The 19,164-nt window shown below is 37.3% G+C and overlaps 1 protein-coding gene and 1 non-coding gene across 4 annotated transcripts in view; one reads left to right on the top strand and one right to left on the bottom strand.

Moving 5' to 3' along the window:
- The window catches only part of PPP1R12A (protein phosphatase 1 regulatory subunit 12A), a 122,202-nt gene extending 112,768 nt beyond the window's left edge, over window positions 1-9,434 (bottom strand). For all 3 annotated transcript variants that reach the window (XM_037513934.2, XM_054696188.1, XM_037513935.2), the window contains exon 1: window positions 8,989-9,434. In XM_037513934.2, coding sequence (XP_037369831.1) covers window positions 8,989-9,225 — 237 coding nt within the window. In that variant the 5' untranslated portion in view covers window positions 9,226-9,434. The remainder of the gene's footprint in view (window positions 1-8,988) is intronic.
- On the top strand, window positions 4,401-4,536 carry LOC119248527 (small nucleolar RNA U109). The gene has a single exon (XR_005125957.1). It is a non-coding gene; the product is annotated as a small nucleolar RNA U109 (small nucleolar RNA).
- Window positions 9,435-19,164: the final 9,730 nt, after the last annotated feature.

Genomic DNA, 19,164 nt, shown 5'->3' with positions numbered 1-19,164 from the left:
ATCTAGAATACAAAAGGTTAATCATAAAGCTACTAGGTAAACCACAAAGAGATTCTGAAGTATATTCAAGTCCACAATGTAAAATACATTTAACTAAAATCCAAGATGGCCTCTTTATGACCATGTTCAGTTAAGAATAAAATATTTAGAAAATACAATCTAATTACTGATATTTATTATTATGATCTATTTTATTCATCCAAGTAACTGTCACAGTCAAAATTTAAAAAACTATGTTAAAAAGGGGGAAAAAAACCCAACTCATTAAAAAAAAAACAAAAAAAAAAAAACACTTTGAAGCAAAAGCTCTGAACAAAAAGCTTTAGAAAACCCCAGAGTAAAAGTATCAATATTTGAAAAAGTTTATTAACATTTCAAATAATTTTGAAGGCTAATAAACTATATATATACCTACTATGAAGTAACTTCAGGGGTGTGTGTGTGTGTTTGTGTTTGTGTTTGTTTTAACAGCACCTTCTAAATCAATTCACATCTCACAAATTTTTTCCTTTGTCCTCTGCAGATATTCAAGAAAAATGACGCAAATTTCCTACAACCTTCTTATATCCTTTGTTAGAGAATATTTGAACTCAGCTCAAATGAGTTAATAATCACATTAAAGTAACACTTTTTATTAAGTGAAGCTCTCTCTGCAGAATTATCTTGCTCTATGTACATAATGCATTTGAACAGATTACTAAAAAGGTGACAGCTGAGGAATGCCTTCATTTCTTTCCACAGTTTCTACTAAAGTCATTTCAGAAATGCCTATATTATAACACATGACAACGTGGAATGTCTCCACCCATGAAAGAGCATTTGAGTCAAGTAAGCACACTTAGGGCAGTAACACAGAGCTCAAATTTGTCTTTTTATGGTTAGTCAGTACAACAATGAGAAGATAAACAACCAAAATACTAATAAGGCCAGAAATACTGACATACAGGGATCCAAGTGAGTGTAATTTAGGGGAAAAGTGTGATTAAAATTCACTAGAAAATATGAATTAGTCTAATACAGGTATGCTAGGGATTCTTTTCTAAATGAACACCCAATGATTTATTTGAAGAAATTAATTGCTACCTTTATATTATGTTATTGAAGTTATTGGCATAAGCTTTTTTATTTAAAAACTCTTAACAAAAGCTTGTTAACTGTTATATTTACCCACACAAATTGTCATGACTTTGTTTTCTATGAAATTTGCTCTTCTAAAATCAACAAACTCTTACATGCACCTGCTGAAATAACATGCAGATACCAAAGGGGATTAAGAGAAAAATGAATCAAGTACATACTTAAAGGAATTCATTATTTTGTATGGAGATAAGGTATACCCACAATGGCAGGTAGTGTGTAAGTGCCAAACTTAAGGTTTAAACAGTGAGAAAATCTCTGTGTGCCCCAGTGGTAAAGCTAGTCAACACTTTATGCTCTGAGCTGGGTCACAAATGAATAAGCTGGGAAATACATTCCAGAGCAAGATTACAACAGGCAAAACCTTATGGAAGTGTGAATATGAAACCAATGCTTCTGACAGAAACCTTTCGCTGATATCCAAAATCTCTTCAGGTAAATTATTTTTTGTTCCTTATTGAGTGGTAAAAGGGCAAGGCACTTGCACCTTGATGATCTGGCCTTTACCACCTGCACTTTATCATATCCCACACCCAAAAGAGGACATGAAGAGTATAGTTACATTATCTGTTCACCCTGGGGTTCTTTCTTTACTTGCATGAAAGAACATCAAGCTTCTGTTGTCAATATAAAATAGAAATAAAAAACTTTATAGATTATTATATATCCTTTAGATTGATATAGTGTCCTTTATTTGGACATTATATCTATTACTGTTATATCTTCTTTACGAAATGATCATGGTAGATAGAAAGCAATCAGGTTGTTTTCAACACAGCAAACTAAAACTTAAGCTATTCTGTTTCAGGTCACTGAAAAGAAATTGCTGGTCCATGAAATGTAAATTGGGGGGAATCTATGATTTGGTGGGCAACAAGTAAATAACATTTCAAATGGTGCTCTCACTTGTTACCATAATAAAAAAATTTCCATTTCCTTTTCCAAGTTCACACCTGAAATATAATTTGGCTAAATTTTGCAAATGTCTTAAGGAGTAGAAATATTCTTATAACTTAGATGTTCCTACACTAGCAATAAGTCTTCCAGTTGAAATCAAACATAATATTAAAATTTGCTTTACTAATTCAGGAGTTAATACAGTTAACGTTCATATAATGTATCAAGTCCGAATTATAAAGAAAGCAAAGTGCAGGAGATTAAGCTAAATAGTAATGACAAGCTGGAGACTTTTCTCTTTTTTTTAAGTATCACTGATAGGCGTTTACCTAACATTTACCTTTTTGCATTAAATGTGTTTATGTATATGCATATATACAAAGCATTTACTATAAATGAGTACATAAAAATATCTATAAATTGTTATTAGAATAAAGGAAAATAAAGATCTTTAAAGACCAAGCTGTCTATGTCCCATAAAAACAAGAGTTTTTGTAATTTCCTTTGCAACTTCCCAGAGCACTTGATCAAATATTGTACACATAATGGTCAGTCAAAAACAACCTTGACAGTTCCTTAAGTTTTAGGGCATATTCTGAAATTAACTTAAAAATAGTACTACTGCATTTCAATTACCATAAAAAGTGTTTAAACACCTGCTAGTTAAAACAAAAGTAGATCAAGAAACTACTACTAATTATCAACCTTTTTAAAAGAAAAATTTAACAGTTAAGTTTAGGCTTTTGGAATTGACCAGCTCTGCTGTCTTCTTGGTAAGGAGCAAAAGAAAAAGGAACATGTGAGAATTAAATGAGTTATTCTTTGTAAAAGCACATATCATAGAGGTTCACATGTAACATATCCTCAGCAAATGTTCAAAAGACAATGCTACTCCTCAATGAAACACTGTGGTAAAATCCTGGCTACTATACATCAAATTCCAATAAACTCGAAATGATTGTTGTAGATGTTCTACCTACAAAATGGTATACCAAAATGCCAATACATCATCTTTTCAACATGATTTGTGGAACCCAAAAAATTTCCAAAGAAAAGTGGGGTGAAAATGGCAAATTTCTGCAGTCAGGGAGGCAATGAAAATAGCAACTTGGAAAGTGTCAATAAGTAACATGTTACAGCAACAACAAACAACATGTGTGTTCTATCTGCACCTCTCACCTTTCGCCCTGCTCTCCAAGAAAGGATTTCTAAATGGCTATCTTTTAAAAACCATCCAACTAAATTTTTTAAGTGCAAAAACTTTTCTTAAGTCTGTAAAATGTGGTGAGAAATTGATGAGTGAAAAAAAAATCATCTATTCCATCTAAAGTTTATACCTGGCTATAACTAGAAAATGCTCAGTCACAGCTTGCAGTTCTACCACTAGAAAGATGGTTGGTCTTGGTTATGACACTTCAAAGTTAGACCACAAAACTTGCCAGGAAGCACAAAAGCACCAACTATAGAGAAAGCACTTTAAACAGCAGCAAATGTGGTCTCTGGTGCCCGACCAGCACACCCCATATAAGGTGAGGGTTGTCCATTTATTTGCAGGAAGTGAGAGGCCAGTTTGGCGTTAGGGTTTGTTTTGTTTTGGTAGGTTCTTTTAAATGAATTGAGAATGAATTTAAGAGCCATCAGCATAATGTTATAGCTTTTCTAAGAGGAAAACTACATACAAAACTAAGTTGTACTGCACATTCTTTTACATAGACCTTAATGTTACTTTAAGTGCACCAATAAATTCTTACAAAATTTTGACAGGGTTGGGATGGGGGTTGGGAGGGGTGAAGCAAACAATTATAACTAATACTAAGTTTTAAACAGATTTCTCATATACAGCAATTAAACTACGCTCTATCATGAGCCTCAGTATCAACTGCTTTCAGTCACTTTTCCTTTTGGGTGGAAAACACTTTAAGTAGCCCTAATAGAATACATTTTTCAAAGCGTTACATTTCAGATTATGATTCAGTGAAAAAGATTTGGCTGTAAGATTAAGCACTTAAGAAAAGACTGCATGAAAGTATTCCTTTTACTGACAAGAAGGGAGTCACATATTTTTACAAAGAAGCTTCAAATGACTCCCTTTTAAGTCAATAAACTTAGTATTTTATGAGCAAACAATTTCATGCTAAACTTATCTTCAAATTTGTAAGTAAATGGAAAACTTAATTTTAATATTATGATACCATAGAACAGGGATCTAATCCTTTCATTCCTCTATAGAACCTAGTTCAGAGGCTTATAAAGAAGACATCACATTAATTAATGGTTCAACTGAATATTTTTCTATTACTTAATCAAGACTAAAACTGGTTTAGGATTTTTCAATGGGAAGGAGGTAAATATTTATTTTTTTTTAATTGCATGAGAAATGTCAGTTTCTCATGCTTTTGGGAATAGGAATACATCCGTAATATACTACACTGAAAAAAGAGGTTATCAGGACTGCCAACCTTATAATGTGAGGTTAAATAGTAGTATATTTTTCCTACATAAAACAAAAAGAAAATAATTTTAAATCTCACTGTATTAAAAACTGCACAAAAATGCTTTCCATCTGTTCTATAAAACATACAAGTTTCCACTATGCACAAGAATAATACTTTACGTATCTGGATGTGAATGCTTTAAGATTTATCACACAATGTTCAAATAACTATAAAATTTCTTATCTATGATATGAAGTAAAATACACAGTTCAAAAAAATTTTAGGAAGTGCTTACTCTGTGCTAGACTTTGGGAATATAAAAACATGGAAGACTGACTAGGTCCTTGACAATGAACCAAAGTATACAAATTTATGTAAAAACCACTATTTATTAAGAAGTGTTTTAAAAGCTCCTCCCAAGTGAGAAAGTATAAAGTGCAATAAGCACCCCAGAAAAGAGAGGTCTCTTTACTACCACAGTATTGTATAAATTCAAAGAAAAGTCCCCACTGTTGGCAACAGAGTTGAACCTTGAAGAATGACTAGGATTTTCATTGGCAAGGAAAGGAGAATACTCTAGTGTAGACAAATGCATGGCATAGAAATAAAAAATAAAGGTTAAAGATTATAACAAAAATGGAGCTATATCAGGTATAAAACTAAATAGTGGAACACTAAATCTGATTTTAAGGAGAGAAATGACAATCAAAAGGTGCTACTACTAAAAGACAAATATGATAGCAATATGAATGCTACATTGGACATGGAAAGAACAGAGCAGGGAAAGCAATTAAGCAATTACTACACTCTAGGGATAAAAATAATATGGGTATGAACTAGGCTGATAATGAGAGTGACAAGAACTGATGGAAAGCAATTGTTTAAAAAGACTGGTATATATAGAAGAAGGGATAAGTAAACAATAATTAAAATGTTTAACCTGGACCTAGAAAATTAATGACATCATTAACAAAAACAGGCATCAGTGAGAAAAGTAGTCTCGACTGTAATGTAAAACACTCTTAACAAATGAAATAATATTCAAGACTAAAAACGGACACCAGTGAAGTCTAAAGATGTGAAGAAATCTGGATAAATATATCTAAACTGATGTCAAATGTAAAAGTAGATTATGAAAGTGAAGTAAGTACAACTATGAAAATTCATGTTTTAGAGTAAGAATCCTTTGAAGAAATCACAAAGGTAGTAGTTGCTAGTCTATGCTATGGCAAAGGTTGTAATCTTTTTTTCTATTGTCACTACTTACTGGTATATTTTTAAATATAAAACCATAATATGTGAAATAAATTTCCTTTTCAATTAATACTTCTTCAGCAGAAAAATAAAAATGAGGGCTCGGTGCTCTACAGACATATGAGAACTTGGCTTGCACAGAGGAAGTAAGATTTTAAAGTAATATCAAAAGGCTAATTCAAAACGGTTGGACAAAAAATCTCAGTTCTGAATTTTACGCGCATCAGTATCACTAAGAAGCAGAAATGAGGCTTACTTTAGAAAACTTTACTATTCTCCTAAATAGCTTTACAAAGTATGCTAAAATAGAAAGATCACAAAATATAAAACTCTATAAGAGGTGCTTATAAAATCAGCGACTACTGCCCACTTATAAAAATGAAAATCTATTCAAGTTCTCAGTTCCAGGAAATCAGCACTTTACATCATAATTTTAGTAGTGTTTAGGGCTATTTTTCAGCTTCAGCAATGGGGGCGGGAGGAGCAAGAGACACTAATCTAGAGATTAAAATAGTAAATTTGATGAAAAATACTGCCTTTCTTCCTATAGGGACCACATACTTCTATACAAAAAGAATTGCTGGAAATGGTTCTCTTGTATAACTTCAAAAGAACATATTCTACCAATAAAGAAACTTTTAAAGATAAGCTTATGCTAAAAATGGAAGTAAAATATTAGATTAAGAAGTGTATTTGTGGATTGTTAAATTCTTAAAACTTTTCTCCCAATAGTGAAAAATGGAATGTAAATGAATAAAATCCAAATGATTAACCAATAATTAATCTGGTAAGAACATTTTAAAAGGTTAGAAAAAATTATTCAAGAGCCATTAAACTGATCAGTGGATCATTTTAAGTTTTATAATTTAGGCATTTAAAAACAGCACTCAGCAGATTTCTTAAACACTTAAACTTTTCTTGTGATACTTCTAAAAAAGTTTTATCATCTCTCACTATCTGTTGTCCTGAATTTGCCTAAAGCGAACTCCTTGTGCTCACTCATAATGGCAAAAAATACAAGAATTGAAAAGAGAAATGAGAATGGGGGGGGGGGGGCGGGGGGATTATAAAAAATTTAATGCTTGATATTTTAAAGACTTTTACTTCATTGACTTAAGGAATGTGCAGATGAATAATAAAAAGACATTATACAAATGATTAGGCATAAGCTCGGAAACTTCTGCTTGGGGACTTGTCAGCTAAAACAAAATACCCATTAAACATTATACCCATAAAATACACCTAGCACTGAAATCAATTAATCAAGAAGACAATAAGTATGATAATTCTTGCAACATCCAAATTGAGAGGGAAAAATACTTTAAGAAGCCTGTTATGTGTGCCTTTTCTCTTTGTACCTAAGATAATATTACATTAATAAAAGTATTAGAAATTTCCCTCTTCCTCCAAGTCAGTACAATTTGGTTCTTCCATAACAGTATAACTTTGTTTCTACTTAACTATTTTAACAAAATTGATGGAGATCATTATCCAACTGTATTATGACCTCAAGCACACACTAACTGCATTTTATAGAATCAATTCATTATTAAGCTGTGTAAATTACACTTGAAAGAAATGTGAAGATTCTTCATCTTACCTAACTATATTTTCATTTTTAATGCCGAAAATTTCTTTCTCAACACGATGGTTTTTAGAATCTACTTATGCTATGTCTTAAAATAAACCTCAACCAAATAAAGTTTGCTTTAGACTCTAACCTGATGGAAGAGAGAAAGAGCTAAGTACCATGCTACATTTTCCTAGGTGTCATATTCTGAATTCCAGATATATCCTGCAATTTGTCAGTGATTTCAATTCATCCAGTCAACTTTGTACACAAAGGCTAACAGTCACGTTTGATATATGAATTTAATTAAATAAATCTTAAAACTGTCATCATTCACTAAGCAGGAAGCAGTAAAAGGAAAAATGCCATACACACCTCTTTTAAAAGGCACTCAAGTAATATGCATGAAACATTAAGCCTTAAGTTTCGGCCTCACAAACTAGTTTTCGTTACGGTATTAATCAAAGTAAAGCTAAAATCTTGCACAGAACAACCAAAGCAACTCTGAAATCGTTCACAAGTCTTCCTTGGAAAGGGGAAGCTATTGCTGTTAAGTTGTTTTCCAGTAATTCCAAGTTGCCCACTAAAAAAAAAATGGACCGAGTCTAACATCTTGTCACCTATCATCATCACTAAAAACCTGCTTTTTTTGCAGAACTCTACGTGGTTGTGTTGCTTTGGGCCTGTTAAAGGCAAAGCAACATTATCTCTGGATTGCCAATAGTTTCTCCTTATTTGGCTAACATCGAGAGATCCCAATCAGGCTACTATAAAACTTTAACATGCACAAAGAATCCATTTTGAGAAAAGTTTGTGACCAGCTTTCTGCTTTCCTACCTCCCAAAACAAAAACTAGAGCTTGATGACCGACTTTTAAAAAGAACACCTGGTGTTTATTCTTCTCTTTCTTTCTAACCCCATTGCACACCCCAGGACCTGGCGCTCCAGGATTTCTGACACTACGGCGAACTCGAGTGTGCGACTTCAGTACCAAGTACGTTTCCTGTCCCGCGGCCCTTTTGAAAGCTTCGTACCCTACTTCCATCCCCTCCCTTTCAGTCAGCGCGGATCTGCTAATTAACACCCCGTTCAGAACCACAAACTCTCCCCCCCTCACCCCACCCCCAGTGACCAACAGCAATAAAAGAGAAAACAGGAAATCGTTCGCTCAGGGCACTCAGCTTAGGACTCTTGATTACTATTATTATCATCATTTGTAAAGAGTCCTAAAAAGTACAACAATTCCAATGTCCACCTACAAGCTAAGCAGTCCATCTGCCCAAGAGTCCCCAGTGCCCCCTGCTAGTCGTTTTTCCAGCATCCCCTGTCCCCAAGCATATCACTGACATCGGGGCCCAGACACTACACGCCTCCCCTCCTCGACCCGCAAACCCAAGACACACTTCCACAAATGGCCCTAATCCACAAGCTGGCCCGGTCCCTCTCCTCCTCTGCCCCGGAAACCGCCCGACTCCCAACTCCACCACCAACGGGACTGGGGGGGCCTGAGGCCCAGCGCCCCCCTCCACCACTAGTTCACCCTCACCCCCCCCCCGCGGAAGCCGCCCCCTCACCCCGCAGCAGGGAGTCTCCCACCGCCCCCAACTTCAGGAGGCCGAGAGGCGAGGGAAGGCCCTGGCGGGAGGCCGACGACAACCCGCGGGGTGAGCAGAGCCGGCGGCGGGGCGCTCAGACCTGGTGCAGGGCAGTGAGTCCGTCCACATTGGCGTAATTGATGTCGGCGCCGCGGTGCAGCAGCTGGAGGACCTCGTCGGTGTCGCCGCTGGAGCAGGCAGCCAGGAAGACGGCGCCATCGTCGAACTTCACCTTGGTCTTCTGGCGCTTCACCACGGGAGGCTCGAGGTCCGTCTCCGAGCCGATCCAGCGCTTCAGCTGCTCGTTCCGCTTCTGCTTCGCGTCCGCCATCTTCATCCCCTCTCCTGCCGCCGGGTCTTCTTATCGCGAGGGGGGGAAGGGGGAGGCGGAGAGGGAAGAGAGGGGAGGCAGGGGGTGTGTGGCTCTTCCTATGAGTGCGAGCCGGAGGAGGGCTGGGAGCCGGGAGCCGACGCTGGAGACTTCCAGTATCCCACAGAGCACTGGGGCGGCGCGCCCGCAGGAGCGGCCCTCCCTGCCTCGCGCGGAAGCCCTCCCGCCCCCGGCGCGGCCGCCCGTCCGTCAGCAGAGCCCGTGGAACGTAACTTCGCGAGACTCGGCCAGGGAGGCGCCCTGCGTCGACTGCGCACGCGCCCTGGGCCTGCGCCCGCCCCAGGAAGAGCGCTCGGGCTGCGGCGGGCGCCCGAGCCACCGGAGGGAAGCGGGTGTGGTTCGGCCCGCGGGGGCTGGGGCCAACCTGCGAAGGCGGGGACTGGGAGGGAAGGTCGTCCTGCCCGGCTGAGGGCTCCCGCGGTGCCCAAGGCCGCCCGGAGGGCTGCCCGGCTGTGCGGGGCCGACGTGCTGTTGCAGGGCAGCCCCCATACAAAACGGGTTGCCTGACTGTGGGTCCTCAGCCCATTTAGAGCAGGCAGGTTTGGGGGGGTCTGGGGTGCCCCTCTCCCTGCCCTGTAACAGTGTCTTCAGGGCTGTCTCAGCCCGCCGGAGGCGCTGCCTCGGGGCTGAGGGTTGTGGTCTCGGCTGCGTTGTGTGGCATGGAATGGGAAATAAGTTGAGAATTATAGGCGCGCGTGATTTATTCTGAGGAATTCCAATTCCGATGAGTTTGGGCCGCTCAGGATCGAGAAGAAGCTTTTAAAAGTGGGGTCTGTGTAACAGGGTTTTAGGGGTGGTTACCCCAGGTCTCAGCCGGAGGTGACCGCCGGCGACTAGGGTTGACCTCAGGTAATTGCGGTGGCTGCCAGCCGACCTCCACGGTGAAAACGTCTTCCTCTTGTGCTTGTTTTTATTGCCTTTTTTGTTTTCTCGTTCTCTCCTGCATATTTTGGGTGCTCTTCCCCTTCAGTGCGTCCAGGCTGTCTGAGCTTAGCCCCAGCCTTGTTACTGGTCCTGACCTTTTAAGGGATTTCTAGTTCCCGCTCCATCGCTTTCTAAGGATGGGTAAAGACCCAGCTGCTTCTAGAGTGAAGGGGGGGAGGGAATTAGAAGTAATGTGAATATTACGTAATTAATTCAACCAATGTTTGTTGAATACTTAGAACGAGCGAGTCGTCATTGTAGGCGCTGGCGATGCAATGACGATCATAACATTTAAACCACCTTTTGAGGTCACGTGATCAAAAATTAATTTATTATGATCATAGACCTTTTAACTTTGTCTTGTATGACACCTGAAAGGATTTATAGCAATGTCTTTTGAGTCCCCAATTTGCAAGCTCCACCAACTGGTAGTTTTCTGTTTTCATCCTCAACTTTCAGAGCATTTAGAAGCTAAATAAGAAGAGCCATGACGTCTTTCCTTTGAATAGAACTTTAGGAATCCCCCAAATCTAATTTATTTCCTTAGTGTTTACACAGCAGTGGGATTAGCATTCATTCTCCAAATATTAGGCACCTATACTGCATCAAGCGTTGTTCTTGGTGCCAGGGATACAGTCCTCAATAACTAATTATTTCTTATTCTCAGCATGATACCTTTTCCAAACACATTACTGCCCATCATATTGAGAAATAAAATAATTAACTAAAATCTGATTAGTGAACCACCTACCTATAAGACAATTTTCTCAACTGTTACTACTAAGATAGTAATGGAACAATCCTTAGGGTAAATATTTCCTTGAAGATATTGTAGAAATAGAAAGTAAGTGTAATGTGCGTAAAACAGACTTTTGAATAAAGATAGTGTCAGAGGCTGAAGAGTTCTGTTAACACTATAATAGAAAATTCCTATCCATTTTTAAAATCCCCAAAAAGAGTATATACTCTAAGAATAAAAGGAGTTTGTGAAATGCCTTGTCAGGCATTTGCCTATGCTGTCTACGTAGGAGAATTGACAGCTTATGCACTTAGCCAAGAATGTGATAGTCTGTTCCGTAGTTTTAAGAAGTGCTTTGGAATATGGATAGGTTATCTCTAGTTTTCTTTTGGGCAAATTTGGTGAGAAGTACACTATTTCTAACTCAAGCACTTCAAGATGTAAAACTGATAAATAAAACCATAGTTTAGGGCCTCCCAGGTGGCGCAGCGGTTGAGCGCTGGGTTGTGAAGCTGCCCGCAGCCTCTGCAGTGCAGGTTCGATCCCCGGCTGCGCTCCCCGGCCACCGGAGGAGGGCCCCACATGGCGCGCAGACCTCTCCTGCCGCCCGCTGCTCCCCTCAGCAGTGTACTTCGGTCCTTCTGCCTGCTCTGCTCCCCGCTCTGACTCTGGTGAATTCTCTCACCCTCCCGCGCTTCTGACTATACCCAGTGCTTGTGTAAATAAATAAATAAAAATAAATCTTTAAAAAAAAAAAATAAAACCATAGTTTATTAGGTAGTTAAGTACCAGGTCCCAAAGGGTACTAGTCAAAAAACAAAACCCACCTGGGCCATGTATGCAAATTTCAGGGTGTATAGCTTTCCTTCCCGAATTCTAACAGGGTGGGCAAGTTAAATGTTAATCTCATTGAAATAACACTTAAACTGCTACCTGTTTTGCAGAATATAAAAAATTAGTGAATCAATCGTACTGAAGACTTATAGCCAATTTCAGAACAGGCAAAACTATTTTTGAAACAACAAAGCCAGTCACTTCATACTATCTTAATAGCTGAGTCAACTTAATTTGTCAAAGGAGAAGAAATTGAGAAATGCAAATATTTTAATCCGCTAATAGCCTCTAAGTTTGGTGTGTGAGGATACTTTCCAACTCTTTTAAGGCAAATTAAACCTTAAAACAGAAATGCAAATTAAGTTATGTGTTAACTTGCTAATTGCTTTCATTGCCACAGCAAATCAAGTTGGGATCTTTACAAAGCAGGAGGTCATCTGAAAATGATCTTTACATATCTTTTTAAAATTTTAATTACACTGCAGATACTCCTTACTAACCACTGATTTACTTGGGAATTACAATCTGAAGGATTTTTAATGAATCATAATTTTTTTAACTGCTCACACATACCTTTTGTTTTCCTGTGCTCTTTCTTTCCCATCTACTATTACCTAAGAGTATAGCATAATGTAATACTAATTTACAGTCAAGTTTATTATTTACGAAAACAAGAGAATGTAATAGCTTAGGCATAATGACTTTGTGTGTGTATGTATGGCCTAACACCAGTCATGTAGAGATTGATTACTAAAAGTGAATCTGGAGATATATTTTATCATACTGTAACATGTGAGCATAGGACAAGAAGAGAAAAAATTTTAAATCAATCCGAGGGAAAATAAAAATCTCAGAATTAGTCTTTTGTTCAGTAAAAGATTGGTAAATTGCCATTTAGTAAAATACTTTGTTATTCATAGCCTCCATTATAAAGAAGATATTTAAAAACTCTTGGGATCTAAGCTATTTCTTTGTTTAAATCGATAGCTCACTCCTTTGCCAGTCTTTATATTCTTTATAAAATAGTAAAGGTATAACTAATATGATGTAGCATACTAAAATTTTCTATAAACCAACTTTCTATTCAGTGAGTTTTTCCCCCCGTTAACGTTTATTATACAATTGGAAATGTATCTTGGTATAAAAGTGAACATAAGATGTTCTAAGTACTTTTACATTAGATATTTTAGGTTTCTTCATCCCTATTTCAAATCTGAGATTCAAATGTACATTTAGAAATTTGAGAACAAAATAGTCAACAAGGCATTTGGGTCTTATCTCCTGCAATCTATACCTAGGCTAAGCTCTCTTCCATTGTATAATTTCTTTCCTATATTGTTTTTAGGAATCTGAAGAAAGTTTACAATCTATTAGCATCTGAAGATACTCAGTCCCACCCAGTCTGATGTTTAGAACCCATAATGAATCACCCTAAATTGCTTCAGATTTCACTTTTAGGCCAATCCTGATTTTTGGACTATAGCATTTAACTTTTTGCCTTGCCTCAGGCTTACAAATTCAACTTCACTTCCCAGACCCAGTTGTTCCTTTCTCTAATATGAAAGTCGACCCTGTTTTCTCGGCCACATCTGGCTTCATTTCAAGAACCTAACCCTAGGATAGTTATTTGAGATTGATATTCCCATGAATTTCCTCTGGTCCCCACAACCTGAAAATCAAAGGAGTATCTAGCAGCAATCCAAAGTGCAAGCATTGTGCCATAGTGCTAAAGAGATAACTTACCTCCAGTACACATGACTTGCAACCTGTATCACAGTCACCGCCAGAATGTTATATGGTCATTCATGTGCATTGGTTTGTGTTTCCTGAACCTTAATCACACATTTTACTAGCTCTACAAATACTAATGCTTTTTTTTTCTTACTTTTTGAACACTTAAATGTATTTATTATAAAAGGAAATATTGTCACTTGGCATAGTAGAAAATAATTCCAGTTGACATAAAAGAAGACCTAAAAATCTAATACAATGAAAACAAAACCATGGTTTTCTAGTTAGGTCACCTATGAAGGATCTAAGCCCAAAGCCTTCTCTCAGTTTATTTAAAAAGGAAGATTGGTAAGGGGTGGACATGTTAATATCAGTATGATATTTTTCTGCTTAATATAATTGGGAATGTTAAAATAATATTGAAAAGAGAATAGCTTTTTTTTTTTTTGCTAAGTGTATCACTGTTGTTTGATGTCTAAAATTACTTCATCTACCCATGTCCCACACTTTGGGAAACTCTGGTTGGCATTAGTTACCATACACAATAATAACTGTGATTAATTTTAAAGGTATACACCCATCTCAGTATGGAGGCATACCATTGGGAAGGTCACTTTATGTGAAAGTATGTGTTTTGGGGGGAAAACATGAAGGACATTTTATAACTAAGGGTTATAATCCATAGCACTGAAATTACAAAAAAAAAAAAAAAAAAAGCCACTACAGCTTTTGGAAGGAGAGTTTAGGAGCATCAGCTGCCTTTGGAGCACTTGCATTTAGTCCAGGGGTTCATTCAAATGTTGTTCAGCTCAGATCCTATAAAAAACTTAAGTTTCCCCAGAGACCAGAGTATAAAAATGGACAGAGTAAGATATTAGTGAGAATAAATACATGAAGCCATAACAGACACAGTGTTGGCAAGTGGGCCTAATAACAGCTTCCTGTGCTTGGTTTAGGATTAAATGAATGGTGTAAATGAGATAGAAAAGAAAGTTGACATGTTGTTTTCTTATAATCACCTCTTTTCTTCATTTAAACTGATAGCCAACTCTGCTTTCTTGCCTCAGAGGATGTTTGTAGCAAGGAAGAAAGCAGAAGTTGCTTTCAAAACACTTTGCTTCCCAGCTTGAAATGGCCTCCCCCACCCCCCAAATTTCTGTTTTGTAAGAATTTAGGGCTAGTAATCTACTTGGAAGTAGTATACCCGGTGGTTAAGATTTTTTCAAAGGTACATTTGCATGGTATCCTAGATCAATTTGAAAAGGACCTAAATTTACTTTTGTTATCTAAATTTACTTTTATTATCACTTTTTAAAAAATGCTAATTTTTAATATCATATAATTTTTTTAGGGCGGAGAAGGGAACCCAGCAAAGAGTTCATTCAAGCCATCCTTTCTATTGCCATGGGAAAGAAGTATTTCACTAAGAAAAAATAGTGATGCCTAGTCTAAAAGGGTAGGAAGTCTATGGGCCTCTAGAGCAGTAAGAATTTGCTCCCTGATCCCTTGAAGTGTCCTAGAATGTAACAGGATCTCAGAGAGAATGGCTGGGTGCTGTAATAGAGAGGCAGGAACCTAGGTCTAGGATTCCCACTAGATAATCATAGCTATACCACAAACATGGCAGATGCTATAATCTGAATGGTTGCTTCCCCCCGGAATTCATTGGTGGAAATAATAGTCCCCAAGGTCATAATATTAGGAGGTGTCTTGGGAGTTGGTTAGGCCAGGAGGACATTAGGATTAATGCCCTTATAAAAGAGGCTCCAGAGAACTCCCTCACTCCTTCCTCCATATGAGAAAACAATGAAAAAGACTAACATGCATGAACAAGACACTGAGTCACACAGACACTGAATTCCCCGGTCCCCCATCTTGATCTTAGACTTTCACCCTTCAGAACTGAGAAGTGTTTATAAGCTATCTGGTCTGTTAGTGCATAACATAGAGATATACGGGGACTCCAAACTGTTAAGGGGTACACGTTCTAAAATGGATTTGACCATCTGTATGCACAAAGGCGAATCATACTTCTAGTTGTAATAGATATTTAATATTGATAGAACTGCTGTGTGTGTGTGTGTGTGTGTGTGTGTGTGTGTGTGTGTGTGTGTGTGAAAGAGAGAGAGGGAGGGACGGGGTGGGGGAGAGAGAGAGAGGATTTCAAATAATAGTTTCCCCATAAAACTTCAAAAATTACCCATCCCCTTGTGGGAAAATGTCTAGCCAAACAGGCTAGGCCTGAAGCAGAGCACTGTCCAGAAAGACTGTCAGAAAGACTGTCACAGGTCTGAGTTACCTTCTGGCAGGAAACCACAAGAAAGGGGTTAGATGGGTCCTAGAGATCTGGGACACAGGAAAGAGTCAAAATTCAGACTATAGCATATAATCCACCCTGAGTTCAAGAAATTGGCCAAATTATCTCTACCAAGACCAAGTACAGCCTCCCCACTCAACTCCTGTTTATTGCAAGTGGCCCCTCCATCTTCAAAGCCAGCAGCAGTGTCAAATTCTTCTTATGCTTTTGCTTCCTCTCTCGGACTTTCCCTTCTATTAACCTGAGAGAAGTATATGTTTTAAAAATTGCTAAGATTAAATAATCTTAGTCTGAGGTCAACTAATCCAATAAAAGAGTTTAATCATAGGAGTGATATCTCATATAGGTTATAGGGATTAAAGCAGACACATCTTTGAAGGACTGTTTTAGAAAACCTGTCTTACACAAGATGCAATGAATAATAGTTCCCTTTCATCTTGCATTTCAATGAACATTCCTTGGTTCCCTACTATAATTCAAGAACTGAGTTTAAGAAAATGAATAAGACATTGTCCTTTATGTTAATGAATTTATAGTTTAGTGGAGAAAACTAACACTGAAAGAGATCATTTTGATACATTAACAAGAGCTAATATAGAAGTGCCCATTCCTGTTACAAGCACTGTATGGATATATTACCTTATAGGATAAGGAAAGGAATACAGATAAAAGAAAGGGGAATAGGTAAAAACAGTGCATCCTGTTGAAGCACTGAGTGTACTTTGTAGGAACTGAAGGGAGAAGCAGGTAGGAGTAGGCCATCAGGGAATCTTTGAGAAAGTAATGATATATGAACTTATCCCAAAGGAAAATTAGGAATTTAGCTAAGCACAAAAATGATGTGTTTGTATTTGAGCATGTGTGTATACGTGGGGGGTTAGGTTGTTGGGGGTGGAGTATGGAGATTTTATATGCATAAAGGCAGAAAGAAAAACAGTTAAATAGTATCAGAGCACAAACTATCAAGAACCAGTATAGAAAATTGGAGAACTAGTGCTAGAATGATCTTATTATAGAAGGTCTTATATACAAACAAGGGGGATGACATAAAACAGTGGGGATGAATGAAGGATGTTACAAAAAGAGTTATAAGAAGGATGTAACACAGAATTATTCAGAATAACTCAGATAGTCCTAGATAGAATGTGAAGAAAATTTATCTTGAAATCTAGCTCTCCTCCCAAGCATTTATCCTGTGACTCATTATTGCTATGAGCAGATTTAATCAATCTTTAGCATAAACTGAAAATTAAGACCTCTGCTTATTGGTTTAAAATATGACCTTTCTCATTTTAAAAGAAAATTCTCGAATACTGAAAAGTCATCAGTGCTATAACAAGCCTCCGAAACTTTCATATACTAGGCCAGAATTGTCAGTGCCTTTCCTATGGAGCCTAGAGTTGCAGAGGAAAGCTAATGAGATGATGAGAAGTATGTGGACAGATACTTTGTTCATCTGTTCATTTGTCCCCTCTGATTGCATCTTGGAGCATTAGACTTGTCTTACTGGTTTGTCCCCAATTATGCCTCAGTTAAATGGTCTGGCTAGACTAAATGACATCACAGTTCCTGGGAATTAACAGAAAATTTTTTCTACCCTACCATCATAACTTAAAGATAACAAATAAATGAAGACTTGGGACACCAGTATAAAGACAATGACTTGTGGTTAAAAATTAATACTAAAGAATTGCATAAAGGGGGGCAATTAGATATAAATGAATATATAGATAACTGAGTAACTTCTTTAAAAATATATGAGTATATAATATATAAATAATGCGTTGTTTAGGGAGTGGGTATTTATTTTTTAATTTTTAAAAGTTTACCTATCAGACATGTTTTCCACCTTCAATTAAGGGTAGTATTTAGGTTTCTTGTAAAGGGAGGGGACTATTTATTTCATTGCACAGAGACTTGGAACTATATTGCAAGGCTCCCTGGTCAAGAGGAGATATATAAACCATTCAGGATTCTTGATTGCAAATAATATAAGCTTACACTTTCTATTTACATTGCTTTTTATTATTGTATAAAAAAATGACAAATTTACCAGTTTATGAGAAATTTTTAAAATCATAGTTTCTGTGCATCAGGAATCCAACATATTTTAGCTGAGTCTTTTGTTCAGAGATGTATGAAGCTGAAATCATGTAGCAAGCTGCATCTTTACTGTTTCAACAATTTTTAAGTGCATAGTTTGTGCAATAAGTACTGCTGTGCAACCATAGCCACAGTCTATTTATATAGATTCTGCCATTCTGAAAACCTGAAACTCTGTATCCATTAAGCAATAGTCCCAACATCCCACACCCTCAAATTTTCCAGTCCCTAACAATCACAGTTCCACCTCCTGTCTGTACAAATGGATTATTCTGAGTATCTCATATGAGAAGAATCATACAGTTTTTATCCTTGCATGACTGGCTTTTTTCACTTAGCAAAATAACCCCAAGATATATTCACATTGTATTATGTGTCTAAATTTTCCTTTTTTATGGCTGAATATTACTCCATTGTGTGTATGTGTATGTAGTATATTTACATAGTTATATGTATGCATGTACATATATGCCTCACATTTTAAAGTATATTTAACTTTAAATGAACTTTAAACTTTATCCCAAGTGTCACTGGACACTTGGGATATCTCTACCTTTTGGCTGTGAATAATATTGCTATAAACCTGGGTGTTCAAATATTGGTTTGTGTCCCTGCCCTAAATTTAAATTTATATACTCAGAGGTGGAATTATTGAGTCATAAAGTACTTTTATTTTTAGTTTTTTGAGGAACTATAATACTCTTCCCCATAGCATCAGCACCATTTTACATTCCTACCAACAGGATAATCTGCTTTTGATTAACTCAAAACCAACCATTTTGGGGACACTAATTATATCCTCAAAATTCTTTAACCTTTGTCATCTAACATAATCTAATTGAAAGAGTGAAATTCATTGTATTTACAGTATTTACAGTTCTTCCTGAAACTTAACACAACAGGATTATACATGGTGTGTATACCAGAGTCAAGAATCTTGGGGTCCATCTTGGAATTTTGCCCACCATATTTCCTAAGCAGAAAATATATGTATGGAAAACTTGTTGAATGGTTCCAGAATTAGTGGGAAGTTTGCAGAGTGAACCTCCAAAGTGAACAGGGACAAATGTAAGTGAAACAGTGACAAATATAATCAAGATGACACAATAAAAACTCTGACAAAAATGACACAGTAATTGACCTGTTAGTAATTGTTATAACACAGTGGTAACCAGCCTACAAGATGGCTCCCAGTGATCCTACTTCCTGTTATTCAAAACCTTTGTGGTTTTCGCAT

Source organism: Talpa occidentalis, unplaced genomic scaffold (assembly GCF_014898055.3).
Source record: "Talpa occidentalis isolate TD23 unplaced genomic scaffold, MPIMG_talOcc4v2.1 talOcc4.16, whole genome shotgun sequence".
Classification (NCBI taxonomy): domain Eukaryota; kingdom Metazoa; phylum Chordata; class Mammalia; order Eulipotyphla; family Talpidae; genus Talpa; species Talpa occidentalis.
This window is presented reverse-complemented; position numbering and strand designations above follow the sequence as displayed.